The sequence below is a fragment of the Carassius carassius genome, chromosome 20 (genome assembly GCF_963082965.1).
Source record: "Carassius carassius chromosome 20, fCarCar2.1, whole genome shotgun sequence".
Lineage (NCBI taxonomy): Eukaryota > Metazoa > Chordata > Actinopteri > Cypriniformes > Cyprinidae > Carassius > Carassius carassius.
In genome coordinates, this window is record NC_081774.1 from 19969124 (window position 1) to 19989077 (window position 19954).

Below are 19954 nucleotides of genomic sequence, written 5' to 3' on the forward strand. Positions count from 1 at the left end.
ATGAGAGTCAATTCAGAGAACAGCCTTGCTATGCTAACTCGATGTGTGTGTACTGCTAGGCATCTGTGGTTTCCTTTTTTTTGTGTGCATGGAAAATTGGATGGAAAATGTTGGCCTTTTTATTGTCTGAGTCACTTATCAAAAGTTGCTAAAAGTTAAATCAATTTTAAAAATGGCTTTGCTATAGGTGCTTTTGGAAGAAAAAGCTGCTATGTAGTCTAAAGAGTTGACAAATTTAGCAAAAATATTGCTACATTGGCAATTTTGGGGGAGTGCATGTACAGTTCTCTCTCCACCCTCAATACCACGACTTAGGTGCCCTTGAGCAAGGCACTGAACCCCCAACTGCAACTTGTTCTCTTATAACCTCATGCACTATAACGTATTAAAACGAAGTTGTTTATTCAGATTAAACATTATTGTTACACCACAGAAACACACATCCCTGGTCACTTACATGAGCATTTTTGACATCACAGACATCACAATTTGTAGAAATTCATTCCAGTTGGAAAAGCTCATACACATTTTTCAAGAATCAAATTGTTGATTTTAACCACATAAATAACTATTAAGTAAATAATAATAAATAACCTGAAAAGCCTTACCTTATTGAAGCTTACATAGGCTAATTATTCCAAATCCAGCCAACCACATATTTCAAGCAAAAAGCTTCTACACAGCTGCATCAAGTTATAGGTTTTCAGAAACACGTAGGCTATTATATAACATTATTGTTTCACCTGATACATTTTCCATTCCAGACATATATTATACTCTCCATACATAGTGTTCTCCATATATGCAATAATTACATGTAGACATGCATGGTTTCTTGAGGATGACATCCTGCACTGCTGAGCTGCAAAGGATCTTTCACCCATTTAACATTTAGATTACATTTATAATGGCCATTTCCTCTGTTTGCATAACCCTATCCGTATTGTAAAAAAAATTGGTCTACAGGCACACACTGATTATCTTTGTGGAAATTCAGATGTGCTGTTGCTTTATTAATTACATAAAGGCAAGTTGGTTGATCATAATAGCAGCTTTATAATAAATAGTGCAACCACAAACTGTTGTCCTGATTGTACATGTGATCAGTCTCATGTCTCTTAATCACCTGATAACTTAAAACGTTAAGGAGCTGTGATTGGGTTCCTCCAGCTGAGCCCATATTTGAAGATGACATCATGTCAGTCATTATTAATATAATAAATGGTTTCTCACAACTATGATGCCACAGCATTACAGCAGCGGGAATAACAAGACATATACATAGCATTAGCACTCCAGCATCAGGTTGGACATGAAAGAGATGGAAGGTTTGTGTGCTGATGTGTTAATTTCCTGTCTGTATCTCCATGTCAGTCTGTCTTTCTAGTTTCCATCTCAGCTCCTGTTTTTCTCAACCAGGCCGAGCGAAGGACTTTGAGACAGCCACGGATGATTCTGCGCATCCACATGATGTTCATAACATCCAAAGACATGCTGGAAATAACCCAGGCACTGCGGCCCCCCAGCGGTAATCGGTAGAAGTCATCCGTACCAAAGACCATGTACATATGGCTGTAGTAGCCTGGAATGACTGCGATCCTCACCAAAAAGAATGTAAATGCCATGGCGACACCATTAACCAGACTCGGTTTGGAAAGTTTGTGGTAGCCCAACATGTGAAAAAACCAACTGAAAGACATCAAAAATAATGCAGTTAGAAATTGAGCTCATGTAACAGTCAAATTGAATGCTTTTAGATGGATTTTTTGTTAATACTTACCGCTGGTTCACAAAGGGGGTGGAGAATTCTGAAAACAGGCGGAAATTAGCAAAGTAAGGCAATATCCCTAGACTCTGCAGAAAAAAAAGAGCACAAAATGACCTTAGAGATCTTGAAGAAGTAATTGTAGATAAGACCAGCTGAAAACAACTTACCAGCACATAGTAGTATGCATAGAGAGCAGCAAAATGATGTATGACAAAATATTTCTCTCCTATAGACTCCCATGAAGTAAACATGAGAAAGAGATCTGAAAAATAAACGTTTTCACTTTACGTTTTCTCGATTACTCTGAAACATAAATTTCAATATTACAATACATTTTAATTCAGATATGATATAATCATACAAGAAATGTATTAAAAAAATGTCTTCAAATCATGTATTTGAACTTTTGCATCAATTATTAGATATAGCATCACATCATTAGCCCTCCACCCACCTGAGATTAGGTAGCCTGAGGTAACGGCCACATTTAGCTTCACCAGTGTGGCATCTCCCCTGTAAACACAAATTAGAGGTTAGACAAGAAACAAATAGTGTTTGTGAGCGCACCAAAAACGTCAAGTCCAGACTGTACTTTCTAGACAGAAGCGTTGCATAACAATCTGTGCCGCCACATTTGTAATAGAATAGATATAGTAATAGTAATAGTAATAGTAATAGTAATAGTAATAGTAATAGTAATAGTAATAGTAATAGAATAGTAATAGATCTTCAAATCCTCACCAGACTGGGTCTTTCTGGATAGGTTCATCTAAGATATATATGTAGAGACAGAAAAGTCCCACAACCAAGGCATGTACTGTTGAGACGGCCCTTTGAGAAAAAAATTAAAAAAAAACGCAACAGTGAGAGTTTATAATAAAGTGAGTGCATAATAAAAAACATGCTTTTAGAAGATTGATCTGACACCTGGAGTTCCACTCTGTCCTTTGTGTAGGGCTGAGCCTCAGGAAGCCTTTGCAGAGCTTCTCAGACACCCAAGGGCTACCTCTGTGGAACAGCCACTGGAAGCCCAAGAAGCTCCCTGCTACAATCATCAGCACCTGCAGGCTGAGAGGCTCCATGCCTGCTGAGCCCTAGAGAAAGAAAGAGACGAGAGTGAGACGGCGGTGGACGTTTAGCAATAACTCTCCCATTGTCAAACCCCCTAGCCCGACACATAATGACCCCTCCTCCCACACCCACCCCCACACACACACACACTACTCAGCACTCTTTAACAAAATCAGATGTTTCTTACTCCAAACCATTTGCGAGCATAAAAGCCCCAGTCATCACCTGAGCTGCCGCAGTACCTTTCTACTGCCAAGTCACCCAGTATACAGAAGCATTTGCATATGTGCTGACACAGCCGCACAGCCATCCAGAGGTCAGCCGACTCAAACACATCTCAGATTGCTCCATCCGTGATTTATAGGAGCCACGTGTCGCTTTCGTGCAGTCTGAGTTGCATCCAAGTCCCAGAGACCTCGGCGTCCCCTAGGAAACAGCTGATTGTGTGGGTTTGTGCTGCATACACTAACTTCTGGCTGAGGTGAGCGTGTACATGTTATCCTGGCTATACATTTCTGTAGTATGGACACCGATCGAAATGAAACAGCAGGAAATCAATGCGTGTGATCAATGTGGCATTGTTATGGTCCACTGGGACACGACCACTCCCCTGCTTTGTCCTCGTACCCTTGAAAAAGGCATCAAGCTTCAGTGCTATTAGTAACTGATAGTAGGATGAAGTCAAGCCGGCGTGACCTTGTCAGATTTGAATTCTACTGTTTCTCTGAAATGTGCAGTTATATTCGAACATGCTTTTATCTGAAGTGAGTCACAAGAGGAACAAAACCAATTTGTCAAGGAGCCAACAATGCTTGTAATATACATTGCCAGGTGTATTTGACAACTAGATTTGGAAGCAAACTAGAAAAGAAGAGAAATGAAATGTACAACGTAAGTGTGCATGTACACTTTATATTGCACAGTAGGAGTAAAATAGCCAAATAATCAGGTAACCAAGCAGTAGGACATGCTATGTTTATCATTTTCTTTGTCAGATGAATAGATTCAAGCAAATTCATTTTCTCTTGCAACACCTCAATCTGTCCTGCTTGTTGGTGACTGTGAAATGACTTGCATGCATTCTTAAAAAAATATTTATGTCAGCATATATTGCATGATCAGACTTACCCTTTCTGCTATGAAAGACCCATGTTGAACTGGCCATGGAGAGTGTGCATGAACACAGCTGGACACGAGAATAAATGCAGGGTTTAAGAGATCTGTGAATCTCAGGTGTTCATCTAGGGGAGGATGGCGTAGAGATTGTGAATGCAAATCCAACAGCCATCTCCCTCTCCACTCTCCATATTAACTCAGTAAGTGCCTTATCTTTTATGCAGTTGCCAAGTGTAATTTTCTATCTCTGAATCCTAAATGAACTTCATGGCATAGAGGAACCACTAGATGGAGTGCAACATCCAGCTGGCTAACTTTTTCTCTTTAACAGAGCTTGTGTTAGACCAGGAGAGGGTGGTTGATTATGTCCGAACAAGGACACTCTTGGTAAATTAATGTTGCGTATTTAGCAAGGACAGCCCTGTTGTCCTCAATATCCTGAATCCTCAGCCTGACCTTCAGCTTAAATCTATTACCAAACAAAATAAACCCTAACCTTATTTGAAATAACTCCAACAGTAATACTGCAGGGGTTTCTTGTAGCCTATTTAGAGGCATAATGGAGCAAGTTTAGGGCAGAGCTGTTAGTCTTGCAGCAGCTTCAGGTAATAACATCCCATCCCCCTCCAATTGCACAGTTTATTGCTGTTGTTGTTGTTGTTGAGTCTGTCTGCATGTTGTGCCTCAGGGATGGAGCAAGGAGGCATTCCTGTTTGATTAACCGTTCGCCCAGAAGAGTTCTGCTCACGGAAAATAAAATGGATGTTGCAATAGAATATATTCTTCCCACTTTATCAGCTCTTGGTTACCTAATAGGACAATGGAAACTAATAGCAAACCCAGTGCTTGCAGAGGCTAAGTGAAATTAACACTCCAGACACTTTAACTGGAGACACAGGAACATGGGGAATTTTATTTTGCTGACAAAACATCCCTTTCCACATCTTGTTGAGTGAAATATTAATGGCTTTCGTGTAACTGTTAATGGAGGACTGCAAATATATCCTGATAAGATACTATAATGAGTTCAAACATATTAATCCATTTATAACCATTGAGTATGTATGCCAAATGCACATCTGTTATGAAATCCCTTTTTTAAGCCACATAAGAAAATCATAACTATGATATAAAAGGCTGAAATTATGAGATAAAAAGTCTTTAAAAAATAAATAAAATAGATTTTTTTTTAAATCTAAATTATGACAGAAAATGTGACAAAGTCAAACTTAAGGGTCATAACTTTGACAAAGTTGAAATTATGAGATGAGTCATACTTTAATGCTATTAAAAAAATTATAAGCTTGAATTTCTAAAACAATCATAATTATGAAGACTGAATTAAGTCATTATAGCTTAAAAAGCTACTTTAGACTGTCTATCTCATAATTATGAATTTCCAAAGCATGTTTTATTTTTTCTTATTTGGTGGAAATAGGCTTACATGACGGATACAAATGTGATACTAACCCATATGCAAATATTAATAGTATTACTCAGGGTTAACCACAGTACTGTTATGAAGTGGAATCTTATGCTTTTCCTGTCTTAAACCAAAAGTCTGGGAACAATCTCTTACAATGGCAAACACACCTTGTTTTCCGACAGTTTCTTTATTTGATCACTATAGTGATGGGCTAAACACGAGCCCACCATATCATTAGAACGCATGTTTTGACTTGTCTTTAATTAATTGCAAGTCTTCAAGCGTAGTGGTACTTTCCATTTTCATTCTAAATCAGGGGGGCTGAACAGTTTTGTGTGTCTTCACCGTCACAACAATTTCTTTCGTCTTCAGAAGTGTAAGACATTTCAGATGATAACAGTAATTATGGTACAACATATGGCATTGTATGCTGAACCCAAAAATGACCGAGGAGGAATTCAAAAGGTGAGAGAAATTTGCTTAATATCTTGGATGAATTATTTATGGCATTGAGTCTTTATTGTTGTTTCCTGTTAATGGAGAGCAGTGTCTTGGGACACAGAGGCTCGGGGAACACATGGTGAGGAGATGAACTCCACAAAAATAAATAAATAAATAAAAGGTATGAAATCATGGCCCCGACCTCCAGATATTTTTAGCATGTGTTAAACATCCCACATATGCAAATAGTGATAAATTAACAATGAATGATATTCGTTTTGACCACTGGTAAAAGTACCTTCATGAACAGGGCTTTAAACTAACATACCGTATTCATTTTAAGGGTTTCTATTTTTTTTTTTATCATTCTAATCAATATTTCCGTTACCTATCATTAATTTGTATGTTATAATTCTGTTTTAATATATTTCGAAGGAATTAATAATAACAAGAATTCGTACTACGGTGAGGGATTATGCTATAAATATTAATAGAGTCAGCTTGCGAACGTCTGCATTTTATCCAACCAGGAAGGTACATTATGTCGCGTCACGCAAGCTAATTAATATTCACAAGTAAAAAGTCTTCGCCGTAGTAGAATCGATTAGAATTCGTAAATTCGCTCAACCTCAGACCTTCTGCTGCTCTTTCATTACTTTGCTGAATAGAAAGAGTTCAGTGCATCCGCTCGGCAGTCATATGTGACTAGCCTTAACTCACGTAACGTTATCTGTGGTCTTTTTTTTTCAGTTGTGCAAGAGGAGCCAGATTAGAAACCGGGGGATTTCTGAATATTTCTTTTTTGCGAATCGAGGTGAAATAAAAGACGATGACTCAGTTCAACAAGGGCCCTGCATATGGTTTATCTGCTGAAGTGAGAAGTAAGGTAAGATTTGAATGACAGTTTGTGTTCTTTAAGTGGCGTTTAATGTGTTTTGCATTGCACTGAAGCGCTTGAATTCAAATGCATGCATGAAAGTGTAACTGTTTCACTTAAGAATGAACTGCTAGCATTTCAGACATCACAGACATGTTCAGAAACAAAAACGCCGCATATAATTTAGCACTAAACGTACTTCTGATAGCCAAATGCACTCTGTAGGTTTTCAGAGAAAGCCATTGTTTCCTTTTTGCATCCTTTTGTTTTACTAATCTCATTTATTGCTTATAAAAGACGAAGGCTCATACTTTTGCACGTTGAAAGTGATAAAATAATGAATGGAACTTTCTCTTTTTTATGCGAGCAACGTGTTTCGCTTTACACGCCATGTTGAGCTGCTGTTTGCACAAAACCTGACATTTATTACTGCAAATTAAGTTTACCGTGTGTTATTGTGGCTGATAAAGCTTGCCTGCAGCCTGGTGTGTTGGTGGGTCATGGGGTCTTTTGTTGAGTTCTGGGTGGAGCTCCTGTTTGAGAGAAAGCAGCGAGGCTGCTGCTCTCTGTACAGGGAAACACAAAAAACACAAGTTAAACCAATTAAACAATGAAATTATCAGCCTAAATAAGCGACAGTGTGTGTATAATAAAGGTTTAGTAAGGTTAGCGATGTAATTTGCTCTGCTTTGTGTGGAGATGTGTTACGGAAACTTTAGTCGATGTGATGCGCGTGCAGCATCTGTGATTTTAAAACGTAGTTTCGTTTGTAAAGGACGATATTTAAACTAGTATAGCTGAATTTTACCCTGAAGTTAAAACCTCTGTATTACCTATTTGAAAACAAAAAAAGGTTCGTTGTCAAATGGACTTGTACACACACACAAACGGGGGTTTTCTCAGGAAAAAAGGGTAAAACTTAACACTGAATCACACACTGAGAATTTTCTTCTGAATGCAGTGCAGTGCAATGTGCCCCATCTGCAGTGACTGATGTTTTCTGTATTATATTTTTTATTAGATGTTTAGATTCCATTCTGTGCATCACTCTCTCAAAAGTCTGTAAAACTGTGTAGGCCCCAAACTCAGCCCATAGTTCTAGAAATTGTAGTGTTTTATTTAATGCCACACGTTTTACTAATGACAGTCCATCTGGTGCACCTGAGATGAACGGTCTTGCTCAAGGACATCAATTCTACGTTCACACAGCTTTCATGCAGCCTTTTTTTATTAGCCAAGATTTTTAACCATTAGGCTACAAGCTTCCTCATTGTCTTAATTGCTTATCACATCGAAAAGCAGACAGAGAACACATCCCTCTAGTGTCTGCGGTTGGTCATTTTAAGTCTATTCAGCAGTATTTCCATTACACCATGTATCTCATTATGATGTGTGTGTGTGTGTGTGTGTGTGAGAGAGAAAGTGAGTGAGTGTGTGTTTAGTCAGAATGAGTGGGAGGGTGGATAAACAGTGCAGTGGGGTGATGCTTCCATGAATCCCGTGCCATCTGCAGAGGTGTGAAGACACTTGACCCCAGCTGACTTTCATTAGCATCCCATGGAAGCCTTGCCAGGAATGTCTCTGATTTTGTGTAACTTTTGATTAAATGTTTAATTCATCAATTTACTAATTTGCAGTCATATTTTAATTGAATTTTATGAATCATTTATGTCATATCGTATGTGCTGCTTAATATTTTTGTGGAAACCAAGATGAATCTTTTTCAGGATTCTTTGAATAATCATTTTTTTGAAATAGAAATCTTACATCTAACATTATCTTAACTGTAACTTTTGATCAATTTAATGCATCCTTGCTGATTAAAGCCAATCCTTTATCAAAATGGTTTGAACTGTAGTGTAAATATATATATATATATATATAAATGCAGAGTAGACGGTTCTCCTTTCTTTCCAGTGTTTCAATGTGTAGTGGAATAGTGGGCATATAAACCAGTTGTTATGCAAACATATCCTGTAGTCTGTATATACATCTGAGACCTCACTGCCGCATTATTTGGTCTACTGGACATTTCCAGAGCAACAGGGTGATTAACTGATTAGCAGAAACAGCTGTTCACCAAGACCTCTCACAGCATTAGCTCTTTTTTAGAGCTCTTTCCTCCAGCAAATGTGTAACTGGATTACCTCTGTATAGCTCTGGCTGAATTCCTTTTGTACTTCCTGAAAGTGTTTCTTTTTATTATTATTATTATGCACTGTTTTTGTCCTCCACATCATTTTGTTGATGAGGCCAGCAGAACTCCCACCATGTTGTTCTCACATGGCCAAATACAGATGTTCTCCCTGTTTTCTCTGTTTTTAAGAAGTTCACTCTCTGCTCTGGGCTGATGTGCTCTATCTGAATGTCAGAGAATGTACCAGTGCACTCCTACATGTTTTATTCCTTCCTTTTCCTTAAATGCTCTAGTGCACATTCAAGAACACAAGCTCTATTGTGCAGAAAATTGCAAGTGGACAGTTGGATGTGGACACCACTGAAATCCTACTTGCAGAGCACCCAGAGAAGATAAAGGACTCTGAGAGGGATTCATGGGAGATCATGTTGCACTCTTAAGCTGCTGCATGTGGTTTTTGAACCTTCTTTTGGGCCTCCACACTTTTTTTGGCCCTATATATATTATTGGGACTTTTTCAAGTCACAAAAAATATCTTGTTTTATTCCAGCCAATACTCTCTGGCTAATACTGTATTTTATTACTTTAAAGTCATTTCTGTCTTTCATTGTAATGGCTCTGGTGCTAGAATCTTCTGAAAACTCTTTGAGTATTATGAGAAGTTGAGAAGATACTTAAACTCAAGGTGCACTATGGCTGCATTATTAATCGAATGCACATTTTGTCAGTAAAGCCAATTCTGTGGTGATTAAGTAGTAAATCTCCATCACCTGCTTTCAGGTGGAGCAGCATTTACTACACAGAGCAGTAGTTCTCTGACAAGCTATGCAAAATCGCGTTCATAATCGCAGACGATTTAATCGTAGGATTATGAAATCGACTAAATCGTTCGTGATTGTGTATCTTCTCAGTGAACTACGGCTCCGTGTAGTAAATGCTGCTCCATCTGAGAGCATGTGAAAATACCACATTTAATAACGTCTTTACTCCAAAATCACTTCATAACATCAGTTGAGTGTTTGAAATAAATCGTTCTGTGAGATGATGTGGCTTCTTAAACAGAATAATTAAGGCACACAATATTTCAATGTCGATTAACATTTCATTATAGATATACTTTATTATGATGACAATTATAATAAGAAGAACTCAGATAAACTATATATTACCGTAGTCGTGTGTTTATTAGTCACATTGAATCTATGAAAGCATTTAAATTAGTGACGTGCCGTTTGTGAACGAATCGTTCTTTTTGAACGAATCTTTTAGGTGAGCGAATCGTTCTCGTTCACGTAATACACTGACTGATATTTCTCGTTCACTGAAGTTCCTCCCTCCACAACAGCGCGGCGCTATTAGCAGTGCATACGCAGCTCGGTGAACCGGGTAGCTCTGTGAACGGGGGAGCTCTGTTTCATCCTGTCAATGGGTTACTCAACCTCGAGCCAATAGCCTTCGAGTATGACATGTAATGGTGTAACATGTAAATGACTGATCTGATACCCATGTCGTTTGTGAACAAGTTGAATGATTTAGTACATCTCGTTCGTGAATGAAATGACTGAACTGATACCCATGTCGTTTGTGAACGAGTTGAATGAACGGATACATGTTGCTCGTGAATGAAATTAACTGGTACATGGCTTATCTCGTTCGTGAACAAATGAATGAGAGTAAACCGGGTCAGTTGGCCATTTAGCATGTCAATCTCGGAAAATGCAAAGCGCAGTTATAGGTACTGTGCACATACGCTTGTTTTAATATTTAGCATACAGAACATAATTCCACGTTTAATCCCCGATTTAGGAATGTGAATATATAGGCTAATATTTATGACCAAACAATTTAAATGATAATTATACAAGAAAACCTTGTGGTTTGTTCATCTGAACAACTTAAATATACTTTATATATTGAATGCGATTATGCACACATTTTAATAGTCAAATCAGTTTTTGTAACAAGTCAATACGTTCGTTGACTTAAGACACTCTTTTTCGCCACCTGCTGGCATATTTTGTGTAATACGAAGAAATGGTCACTGAACGAATCAGTGAATGAATCTGAACGAATCATTTTGGTGAACGAACTAAAAATGAACTAATCTCTTGAATCATAATTTCCACCGCTAAGTTAAATCTTCTGTTTATTCCGCTGCAGCGATGGGGCATATTTGGATTTTCAGTGCGAGAGCGCCCCCTCTGGCCCTTGGATGGAGATTTACTAATGATCACAAACTGTGCTTCACTGAAAGATATGCATGACAATCGCAGCTTTTGCCTAATCGCGATTTGTTGCCTTTGCGATTTAATTCTGATTAGTTGTGCAGCCCTAAAGCCAGGTTTACACTACAGGATTTTGGGCTCGATTTTGCTGTCGTGGACAGATTTCCATAGTCTGTGACAAAACCCCGGATCGTGACCAAATCAGTGCTCATTGTGGTCTCTGAAGCTCGTTAAGTATGAGCAGGTCAGCAACATGATCCAAACCTGTCTCAAGCTATCACAGACGCTACGATATTTTCAAAGCTATTTGAGATTATCGCCACGTGATCTCATAATGTGAGTGACACAATGACAAGGTGGAACTAAACCTGGGTTCTCCAGGACCAGGATTGGGAATCACTGATCTTTATGAACTGAAGCGAAAAGCCTAAAATGAATCAAATCAACTAACTAGAAATAAGTTTAACAAATGCTTCTTTGTTATATATAATCTTTTGTGTATATAATACCATGTTTTATTGTACTGTAATGGTTTAATTACCTCTAACTCTTTTTGCAGTAGCCTACTGACAGTCCACGTCTTCCCAGCCTTGTTTCTGCCATGTTCTCTTATGTCATGGTTTCTTCTTTCTTTCGGATAAAATAACTCTACAGACCAATTGAAGGGCCAGTTGATTGTCCATGCTTGAAGAAATGGCCTATAATCGCTGTAATTTCTCGTGAGAATTCACTGCATGTTTTGTAGTGTGTGCACCTTGTTAGCGTTGTGTTATGGTGTATGCGCGTAGCTATGACAATGCGATGACAGATGAGAACAAAACTTGTTGCGTAGTGTAAGCAACAGTGATTTGGCTAATCTCTCAATCCTGTAGTGAGACTTAAACATGGCCAGTGCCAATAAATATTTTTATGCCCTTTATAACAGTTCCACAACAATGAAACATGAAAAATAAAAATACTATAATTTATCTAGTTTTAAATGCACCAAGTAAATTTAGGTATAACAACATTATAAAATACAGTATGAAAGATGAATGTTAATTTTGAGGTTTTCTGAAGATTACATTCAAGTAAGTTAGAGTTAGATGACAAGAGTAATCTAAATGTGAAATTGGGGAAATTGAGCATAAATTCTTATGCAATATTGACTAATAGTGAACTTGAATATTAATAACGTCTGATAACCAATATGGTACCTGTATATTGGACAACTCTCATTTTTAAATGCAAAAGTAATTTGATTTGCCATCTTTACGCTATCATGAATACCTTTTGATGCAAGGATAACAAGTTATTTTAGATTGATTGGAAAGTGTTTGGGGTCGCTGTGTAAAGCAACATATAAAGGCACAGGATGTCCGTCAGCTCTCAAGGGTAGTTTTGGTGTAAAGTGAGATGGGAGGAAGCATACAGGTTCACTGTTTTCAGCTTTGTCCTGCTCTGGTGAGGTTTGTTTTCAGTGTTTGTTCATGTTGTGGGTTTTGTTGTGCTGTAGTGTTGAAGGATGTCAGCATTGTTAACTGTGACACCTGAGGCATGGTGTCATAAGTGATAACTATCTCTCTCTCTCTTTTTTATTTTCTGTGTTTAAGGGGACTTTACAATAGGACTTTAATAATGGGGTATATGCTCTTAAATCAAGTTCTGCTTGTCATCCATCTCTTGTTTAATTATATATACCAGGAGACCTTTAAAGAAAGATGGCTGTACTCACAGTGACACGTGAAACCTATTTCCTGTCGTCTTAATGTTGACGGACAGCTGAAGTAAGATCCCAACAGGGTGTAGAGCACAACTCAAAGTGAAAATCCCTTTCTTTTTCTTTTCAGGGAAAATAATTTAGTAGAAGAATGTATAAATCTTGATTTGAAGCTTTAAATTTTAAAGTGTAAAAAGTTTAATTGCCGAAAGCCCATTAAAGAAATGCTAGTAGTAATCCACCAATTAGAGAAATCGCTGTTGCCGTGGAAATGAAGGCAAAAGAGCTTGGCTACAACCAAATAATGAACTGATTTATTAAAATCAATAAAGTTGTTATTTTTTTCTGCAGTAACATATTTTTGCACTTTCAAGTGTTCCTTTTACCTTAAATCAATGTTTGTAGTGTTATAGTTGATCGGTTTGGTTCATGGCTTTGAATAGTTTTTTAAAGAATTGAATGAAATGTCTGTGGAGAAAATGAATAAAAAACATGCCTCTTGAATCAACGGGTGGCCATGGTTATGCTCTATTTGTCCACTTATAATGAAGAATTGCTAAAAGGGTCAACCAATGCTTTGTGCCTTTAGAAAGTGTGTTTTTATGAATGTCAAGGTCTGTAAAAAAATGATACAAAGGAAACTTCCCAATTGTCATACATTTCTTAATGGGGACAACAGAATTGTCAGTAAAACAGACATGCTCCAACTGGTCACCTCTTTGGATCCTCAGACATTCGGCATGTGATTCAGTTGAATTTAGGAGCCAATCCTCATTTGTTCTGTTGATGGAATATGTTTTGCAACTCATTTACAGTTGATTCAAGACCAGACCTGTTGAAGGAAATTAACCTTAAAGTGTGACAATGAAAGGAAGGACTACCTTTTTATTCAAACATGAAGTGACATCATTTTTTTTTATATATATATACATATTAACACATCGTTAGAGGTTTTATTGCAGGCAAGATAAGCTCGTTCAATATTTTTCGGTTTGCTGAATGGCAGTAATGGGGTCTGATAGGTGTCTGGAGACACCGAGATAGAGTTCACAGATGGGGCAATGCTTTGTAATTTCCTGTCCATCTTACTGTACTTGGCTCTAGTCTTGCACAAAATACCTAGAGATGAAGAGGAGATGGTTTCCAAAGCTGACCTTAAAACAAGACCATACCTGCATGCTCAAAAACCCTTTGTTTTGGAAGTTTCTGAATTCATGAATTGATACTCTGTAAAAGTTTCCATGCAAGTTGCATGCACATGTTCTCAATTCCAGACAGTAATTTAGGTTCACCAGTGAACGCATCTAGTGGTACTTTACTTTTCATTATATCATGCAAGTGGAAAAATGTGTGCGATTGAAACTGAAATATGACATTGTCTCATATTGATTCTCCAACCCCCAAATTCACTTTAAGGAAAGAATGGAGAGCTATTGGAATAAATGTGTCTTTGTATGCCAGGTCTTGGATTACATATGGAGAAACTGTTTAAGGAAGAGAGAGTTTTCAGTCTCTCTTTCTGGTCCCTGTAGATTGCTCAGAAGTATGACCTGCAGAAGGAGGAGGAGCTGAGGTACTGGATTGAGGATGTAACGGGCATGCCAATCGGAGAAAATTTCCAGATGGGATTGAAGGATGGCGTCATACTGTGCGAGTGAGTCTATGAGCATGATTTGTGTTTCAGCTTGATTAGGAGCTCAGGACATTTGGAGCTCAGATGGCTGAGTGTTTGTTTGGCTCTAAATAAGGACTTTCAGCCCACCTGTAACCTTTTGTCTTGTTTATTGTAACCTGACAACACGCCAAAATCTGGGTTGATTTTAATATTCAAGTGTGAGACCCAAAAAAACAACAACAAAGAAGTTCTACCAAGCTTAAACCATGTGTTGCTCATATTATAACCACCTAGTCTGGCATCCACACCTTCTTTTGTTTGCCGTTGCCCTTAAGAAAACTTTCCACAATGTTCTTTTTGAGCCTTTTAATGGGAAGAAATGTTGTGACATGATGTAATCTTGGTATACACCTACCATTCAGAATAATCTTTTAAAAGAAATCTTTTATGCTTAATACATGAACAAAAATACAGTAAAAACAGTTATGTTGTGAGAAATGTTGTTTCAAATAACCTGTTTTCTGTTTGAATACATTTATACATTTGTATTTATAAAATTTATTTTTGTGATGGCAAAGCTGAATTTTTAGCAGTCATTACTCCAGTCTTCAGGCACAAGATTATTCAGAAATGATTCCAATATGCTGACCCTAAACATTTGAATGGTAATGTGCACTGCAAACTCTTTAAGTTGAGTCTCTCCTAGAAGATGTAATTTTTGGTCTTTTTCATAGGCTCATTAATAAACTTCAGCCTGGATCAATTAAGAAAATCAACCAATCCAAACTTAACTGGCACAAGGTAAGGAAGACCTGTTTATGTATTGTTTTGTTTCAGTGTTTTTCTTTTTTTTTCTTCAATTCAAGTCAGTTTTTTTCCTAATGTAAAAATATAATAGCCAAGCCACTTGTCTCATTCTTTTCACTGAAGCTTGAGAACCTGGGCAACTTCATCAAAGCCATTCTTGCCTATGGCCTGAAGCCTAACGATATCTTTGAGGCCAATGATCTGTTCGAGAATGGGAACTTAACTCAAGTCCAAACCACACTTCTTGCACTGGCTAGCATGGTAAGTTTTCTGCAACTCACATTGAATAGAGATTATGAAAGAAGGATGTTTCTATCCAGGAGTTGCTGGTATAATGCCACTTTCATTCTTTCATTCAAAGGCAAAAACCAAAGGTATGGACACAAAAGTTGACATTGGTATAAAGTATGCAGACAAACAAACCCGCAACTTTGATGATGAGAAATTAAAGGCTGGTCAATGTGTGATTGGACTGCAGGTGAGGAACTCGGATGCTTCTTATGTTGTCTCTTAAATGTAAACCTTAACCATTGTTTTTTTTTCTTCATTAATATTCCCTCAGCCATGCTTTGTAAATTCATACACATCCTTTATTTTCATAATGGCTAGATGGGGACAAATAAATGCGCTAGTCAGGCTGGGATGACTGCTTATGGCACCAGGAGACATCTGTATGACCCAAAGACTCAAGCAGACAAGCCTTTTGACCAAACCACGATCAGCCTGCAGATGGGCACTAATAAAGGAGCAAGCCAGGTGAGTTGAATTTAAAGGAATAAATCAACCAAATATCTCAATTCTTTCATTTACCCACCCTCATGTCATTGTAAACCCATAAGACTTTGTTTCATCTTCGAAAAGCAAACTAAGATTTTTGTAATTACTGTAAATCAGAGAGGTTTCTGTTCCTCTCCTGAAAGTCCAGGTAACCAAAACTTAGATCTAAAAAGGTCATAAAAGCATTGTAATACGAATCAAGTGGTTTACTCAGTCTTGTCCAAACCCGTAAGACCTGCATTCATCTTTAGAACATGATTTAAGATATTTTTGATGAAATCCAAGTGCTTTCTGACCCTCCATAGGGAGCAGTGCAACTGAAATGTTCTTAGGCCTAGAAACGTAGTAAGGACATTGTTAAAATGTTCCATGTGACATCAGTATTCTTGTAGCTTCATAAAATTAGGGCTGAACCACTGATGTGACATGGACTCTTTTAACAATGTCCAACTACCTTTCTGTGCCTGGGAACATTTCAGTTACTTTGCTCTCTATGCAGGGCCAGAAACTCTCACACTCTCTGAAAAATATCTTAATTTATTTTCTGAAGAAGAACAAAGGTCTTACAGGTTTGGAACGGCATGAAGAGTGAATAATTAATGACAAAATAAAAATTTTGGGGTGATCTGTCTCTTTTTAAAGGGTTCATATGAAGTTGCTAAAAAAGAACATGTAGGCTATTTTGTGTATTTGGTATACTGAAATGTGGTTTAAGGTTAAAAAAACAAAACATTATTTTCCATATACTGTACATTATTGTTTCTCCTCTATGCCCTGCCTTTCTGAAATGTAGATTTTTACAAAGCTCATCATTCTGAAAAGCGAGGTGTATGCTGACTGGCCAGTTATCCAGTGCATTCTGATTGGCCGAATACTTCAAGTGTGTAACGGAAATGTTCGGCCCCTTACCATACAGTGATGCTATGTCCCGGTGCGGCGAGACAAAAACAATAAAACCCATTATAAACTAGGCATTTTTTGCATCCAGTGGGGACATAATTAATGATCATACCACGTAAACATAAAACCATGTCTGCATTTGTGATTGAAGAAACGATAAACAACAAGCGCAACTCTACACTGCTCAAAACTCTCAGGTGAATCATCAGTGGCAAATTCTTTAAATATGAAAATCTACGTACAGGCCATTAGTCAGAACAGCTGGCATTGTAGGCTACTCTCCAAGAACCAGGAAACAGTCCTCTGTAAAATGTGCTGCACGCACACAAATATTTAGTTTAAACTGTTCTGGAACAGTGTTGTAAATACAACTTAAGCACTGATTTCTAGTTGTGTCCTCTTTTGGAAAGCCAAACAAAGTATTTTCACTTTCACAATGAAACACACAGCGTCTCCATGACATGACAGTGGTAGCAGCAATAATACTACAACAAGTTACTAAAACAAGTTACAGTTACGCTGCCTTAATTTGCGTGAACATTTGTGTGGTGTTATGCAAATCTTCCCACACAGTGACGTAAACGTGGTGGCGTGTTTAAATGAGTCATTTCGGGAAGGCGTGGACGAGTCTTAACTTTTATAAAAAGTATCTCTTTGGGTTTGAGACTTTAGTCTTTGCAACTTTAGGGATCTTATCTATGCACAAACAGCATGTAATACTCCAAAGAGAAAGGAAAACTTGAAATCGCATCATATGACCCCTTTAACAGTGTGTTACAGTGTGTAAAGAGTAACCTTTTAAAATAACAGTGTGGTCACATATACCGTTGTATGGGGACATAATACAGTCATGTTAATAGAAATCTGTGCAGTCTTTAATTTCACATGTGCAATGTGTGAGGTGAAACATTTCCCTCATTCGTATTTCACATTGGATTCAAGTTTGTTGAACTTTTAACATGCAAATTTGCCAGTTTAAAAGTGATCTCCTTTGCTACACTATTGGCAATGCACCTACTATGAGTGAATGTCTATAATGTCTTTAGGTAAGAGGTGTCCAATATTCTTTAGTTTTCACTTTATTTATCCTTTCTTCCTCCTCAGGCTGGCATGTTAGCCCCTGGCACCAGGAGGGATATTTTTGACCAGAAAGTGGCTGTACAGCCACTGGACAACTCCACCATCTCACTGCAGATGGGCACCAACAAGGTGGCCTCTCAGAAGGGCATGAGTGTGTACGGGCTGGGCAGACAGGTATACGATCCCAAATACTGCGCCTCCCCCACCGAACCCACCGTCCACACCAATGGCAGCCAGGGCACCGGCACCAACGGCTCTGAGATCAGCGACAGCGACTACCAGGCTGAATACCAAGGAGAATATCAAGATGAGTACCAGGCAGACTACCATGAGGAATACAGAGCCCAGTATGACCACGGCATTGACTATTAAACTGCAAGCTTACAACACAGATGATTATTTTTGGATCCTCACATAAACGGAGCGAGTTGTTTTTTCTCTCGCTAGCCTTTTTATACATGACAAGAAACAGATGTTTAGAGGAGCGTTTCCTATATCATCGTTCCTAGATTAATACAGTATTTTATTAGCTAGATAGACAATAGACTATAGTCTATAGTATTGTTTTGCCCTTTTTAAAAAACGTTTGACCCTTTTTAAAAGTCAAAATGGGTTAGAGAAGCAGTGCAAGTGTTTGTCAAATGTCATTCCTGGAATATTAACTACAATCTCTAATTTAGTCTTTATTTTTTACGAAGTATATTTTTTACTTCCTGCTTTTTAAATCATTTGACCAAACAATGCCTTGCTACACTGTGCCACAGGCCCTTGTATATGTTTAGACCAACTCCTATCTTTTTGATCAATCCTCCTCGTCTCAGCTGTCTTGTATTTATTGCCAGTAATACTCAATAGAGACATCAGTCCTGTTGAATGGCTTTTTTTTTCTCAATGAATAAAGTTTTAAAATTTCCACTCAAGTCTGTTGTCATTCTGATAAAATCAGTAAGATTCATTCATATCATTAAATCTTTCAGGTTTATCAGTAGGTTTTCTCACACATTCCTATACATTTATGCAGTATATTTACATTATTTATTTTTGTTCTGTGCTTCCGCTTCATTTTTAATTTTTTTTATCAGATGAATTTGACATTCAGTAACTCCTCCAGATTTAATCTTAATCCATCCTGGAAAAGATGAGCCCTGGCATTTGGACAAAGGGGCATGAGCAAGTCTGAATGCTGCCTTGTGTCGGCATGGAGAGGGAAACCGAGAGCTGTAGAGTGAGAACAGTCATGACGCTTGGAGGACAAGGACTGGCCGGTGTAAAGGGTTCGTGAGAAAAGCAGCAAACCCCCACCTCTTCCCGCAAACACCCTGACGGGGAATAATCCCTGCTTTGTGCGCCTGTGGAATTTGGCTCTGATAATGCAGCACTCAATTAGACAGTCTGACAGAACAGCGCAGGTTTCCCCTAGCAACGTTCCCTTTGTATCAAAAGTGACTCCACATAAGCAGTTCCAAAGCTGCTACCTGCTTTGAGAAGAGCTTGAGTATTACAGAACAAGTTAGTGGTTTTCCTAGTGTGTGCTGTTGAGAATTTCTACCAAAATATACTGTTGTTGTGCTCACTGTCCTTAAAGGGATATTTTTTTAATAACTCTTTGGCATATATCTGTGGAAAATGTTTTTCCAATGGTAACCAAAACTGGTTACTCAAAATAGCCTCTTAAGTGTTCCACAGAAAGTAGTTGGTCATACAGCATGAGGGTGTCATTGTTGATGACCAATCACATGATCGTATCCGGCCAGTTTTATCTGGGTAAAGAAGGTGGACTAAGTAAAGGCCATTTTTTGTTATTCTTACTTAATGAACTGGCTAAAAAGTAGATGCTCTTTAAATGCAGTGAATATATAGCCCCTATTGATTTTTCCATTCTCTTGCCAATGCATTGCATCCCTCCTGAGATACTTTGTGTACTCTTGCAAAACCTTTGTTACCCCCCAAAAACTTGATGTTCTCTCACAAAATATTTACGTTCTCTCAAATTCTTTGCTTACCCAAGGTTTGTT

At 38.0% G+C, this 19954-nt stretch overlaps 2 protein-coding genes across 3 annotated transcripts; one reads left to right on the forward strand and one right to left on the reverse strand.

Annotated features, from left to right (window-relative positions):
* Positions 1-1036: 1036 nt before the first annotated feature.
* LOC132096639 (TLC domain-containing protein 4-B-like) lies at positions 1037-7356 on the reverse strand. Of its 2 annotated transcripts, none has more exons than XM_059502113.1 (7): positions 7146-7356; positions 2696-2862; positions 2510-2599; positions 2223-2281; positions 1936-2030; positions 1781-1854; positions 1037-1689 (listed from the first exon to the last, which is right to left on the reverse strand). In XM_059502113.1, exons 2-7 carry the CDS (start codon positions 2848-2850, stop codon positions 1371-1373), a joined length of 792 nt encoding a protein of 263 aa, XP_059358096.1. In that variant the 5' UTR covers positions 2851-2862; positions 7146-7356; the 3' UTR covers positions 1037-1370. The 2 variants fall into 2 exon arrangements, with proteins under 2 accessions (XP_059358096.1, XP_059358097.1); XM_059502114.1 differs by lacking the exon at positions 7146-7356 and adding an exon at positions 3968-4186.
* On the forward strand, positions 6411-18854 carry LOC132096638 (calponin-3-like). Its single transcript, XM_059502111.1, has 7 exons — positions 6411-6708; positions 14293-14414; positions 15110-15176; positions 15306-15443; positions 15544-15660; positions 15792-15938; positions 17964-18854. Exons 1-7 carry the CDS (start codon positions 6652-6654, stop codon positions 18309-18311), a joined length of 996 nt encoding a protein of 331 aa, XP_059358094.1. The 5' UTR covers positions 6411-6651; the 3' UTR covers positions 18312-18854.
* Positions 18855-19954: the final 1100 nt, after the last annotated feature.

Excerpts from the sequence above, each read along its gene's own strand:
- LOC132096639 (XM_059502113.1), bottom strand. The coding sequence starts at position 2,850 with ATGGAGCCTCTCAGCCTGCAGGTGCTGATGATTGTAGCAGGGAGCTTC. Across the intron at positions 2,031-2,222 it reads CTCAGGCTACCTAATCTCAG|ATCTCTTTCTCATGTTTACT; the intron begins GTGGGTGGAGGG and ends TTTATTTTTCAG. Across the intron at positions 1,855-1,935 it reads ATGCATACTACTATGTGCTG|AGTCTAGGGATATTGCCTTA; the intron begins GTAAGTTGTTTT and ends TTTTTTCTGCAG.
- LOC132096638 (XM_059502111.1), top strand. The coding sequence starts at position 6,652 with ATGACTCAGTTCAACAAGGGCCCTGCATATGGTTTATCTGCTGAAGTG. Across the intron at positions 14,415-15,109 it reads GATGGCGTCATACTGTGCGA|GCTCATTAATAAACTTCAGC; the intron begins GTGAGTCTATGA and ends TCTTTTTCATAG. Across the intron at positions 15,177-15,305 it reads CCAAACTTAACTGGCACAAG|CTTGAGAACCTGGGCAACTT; the intron begins GTAAGGAAGACC and ends TTTTCACTGAAG.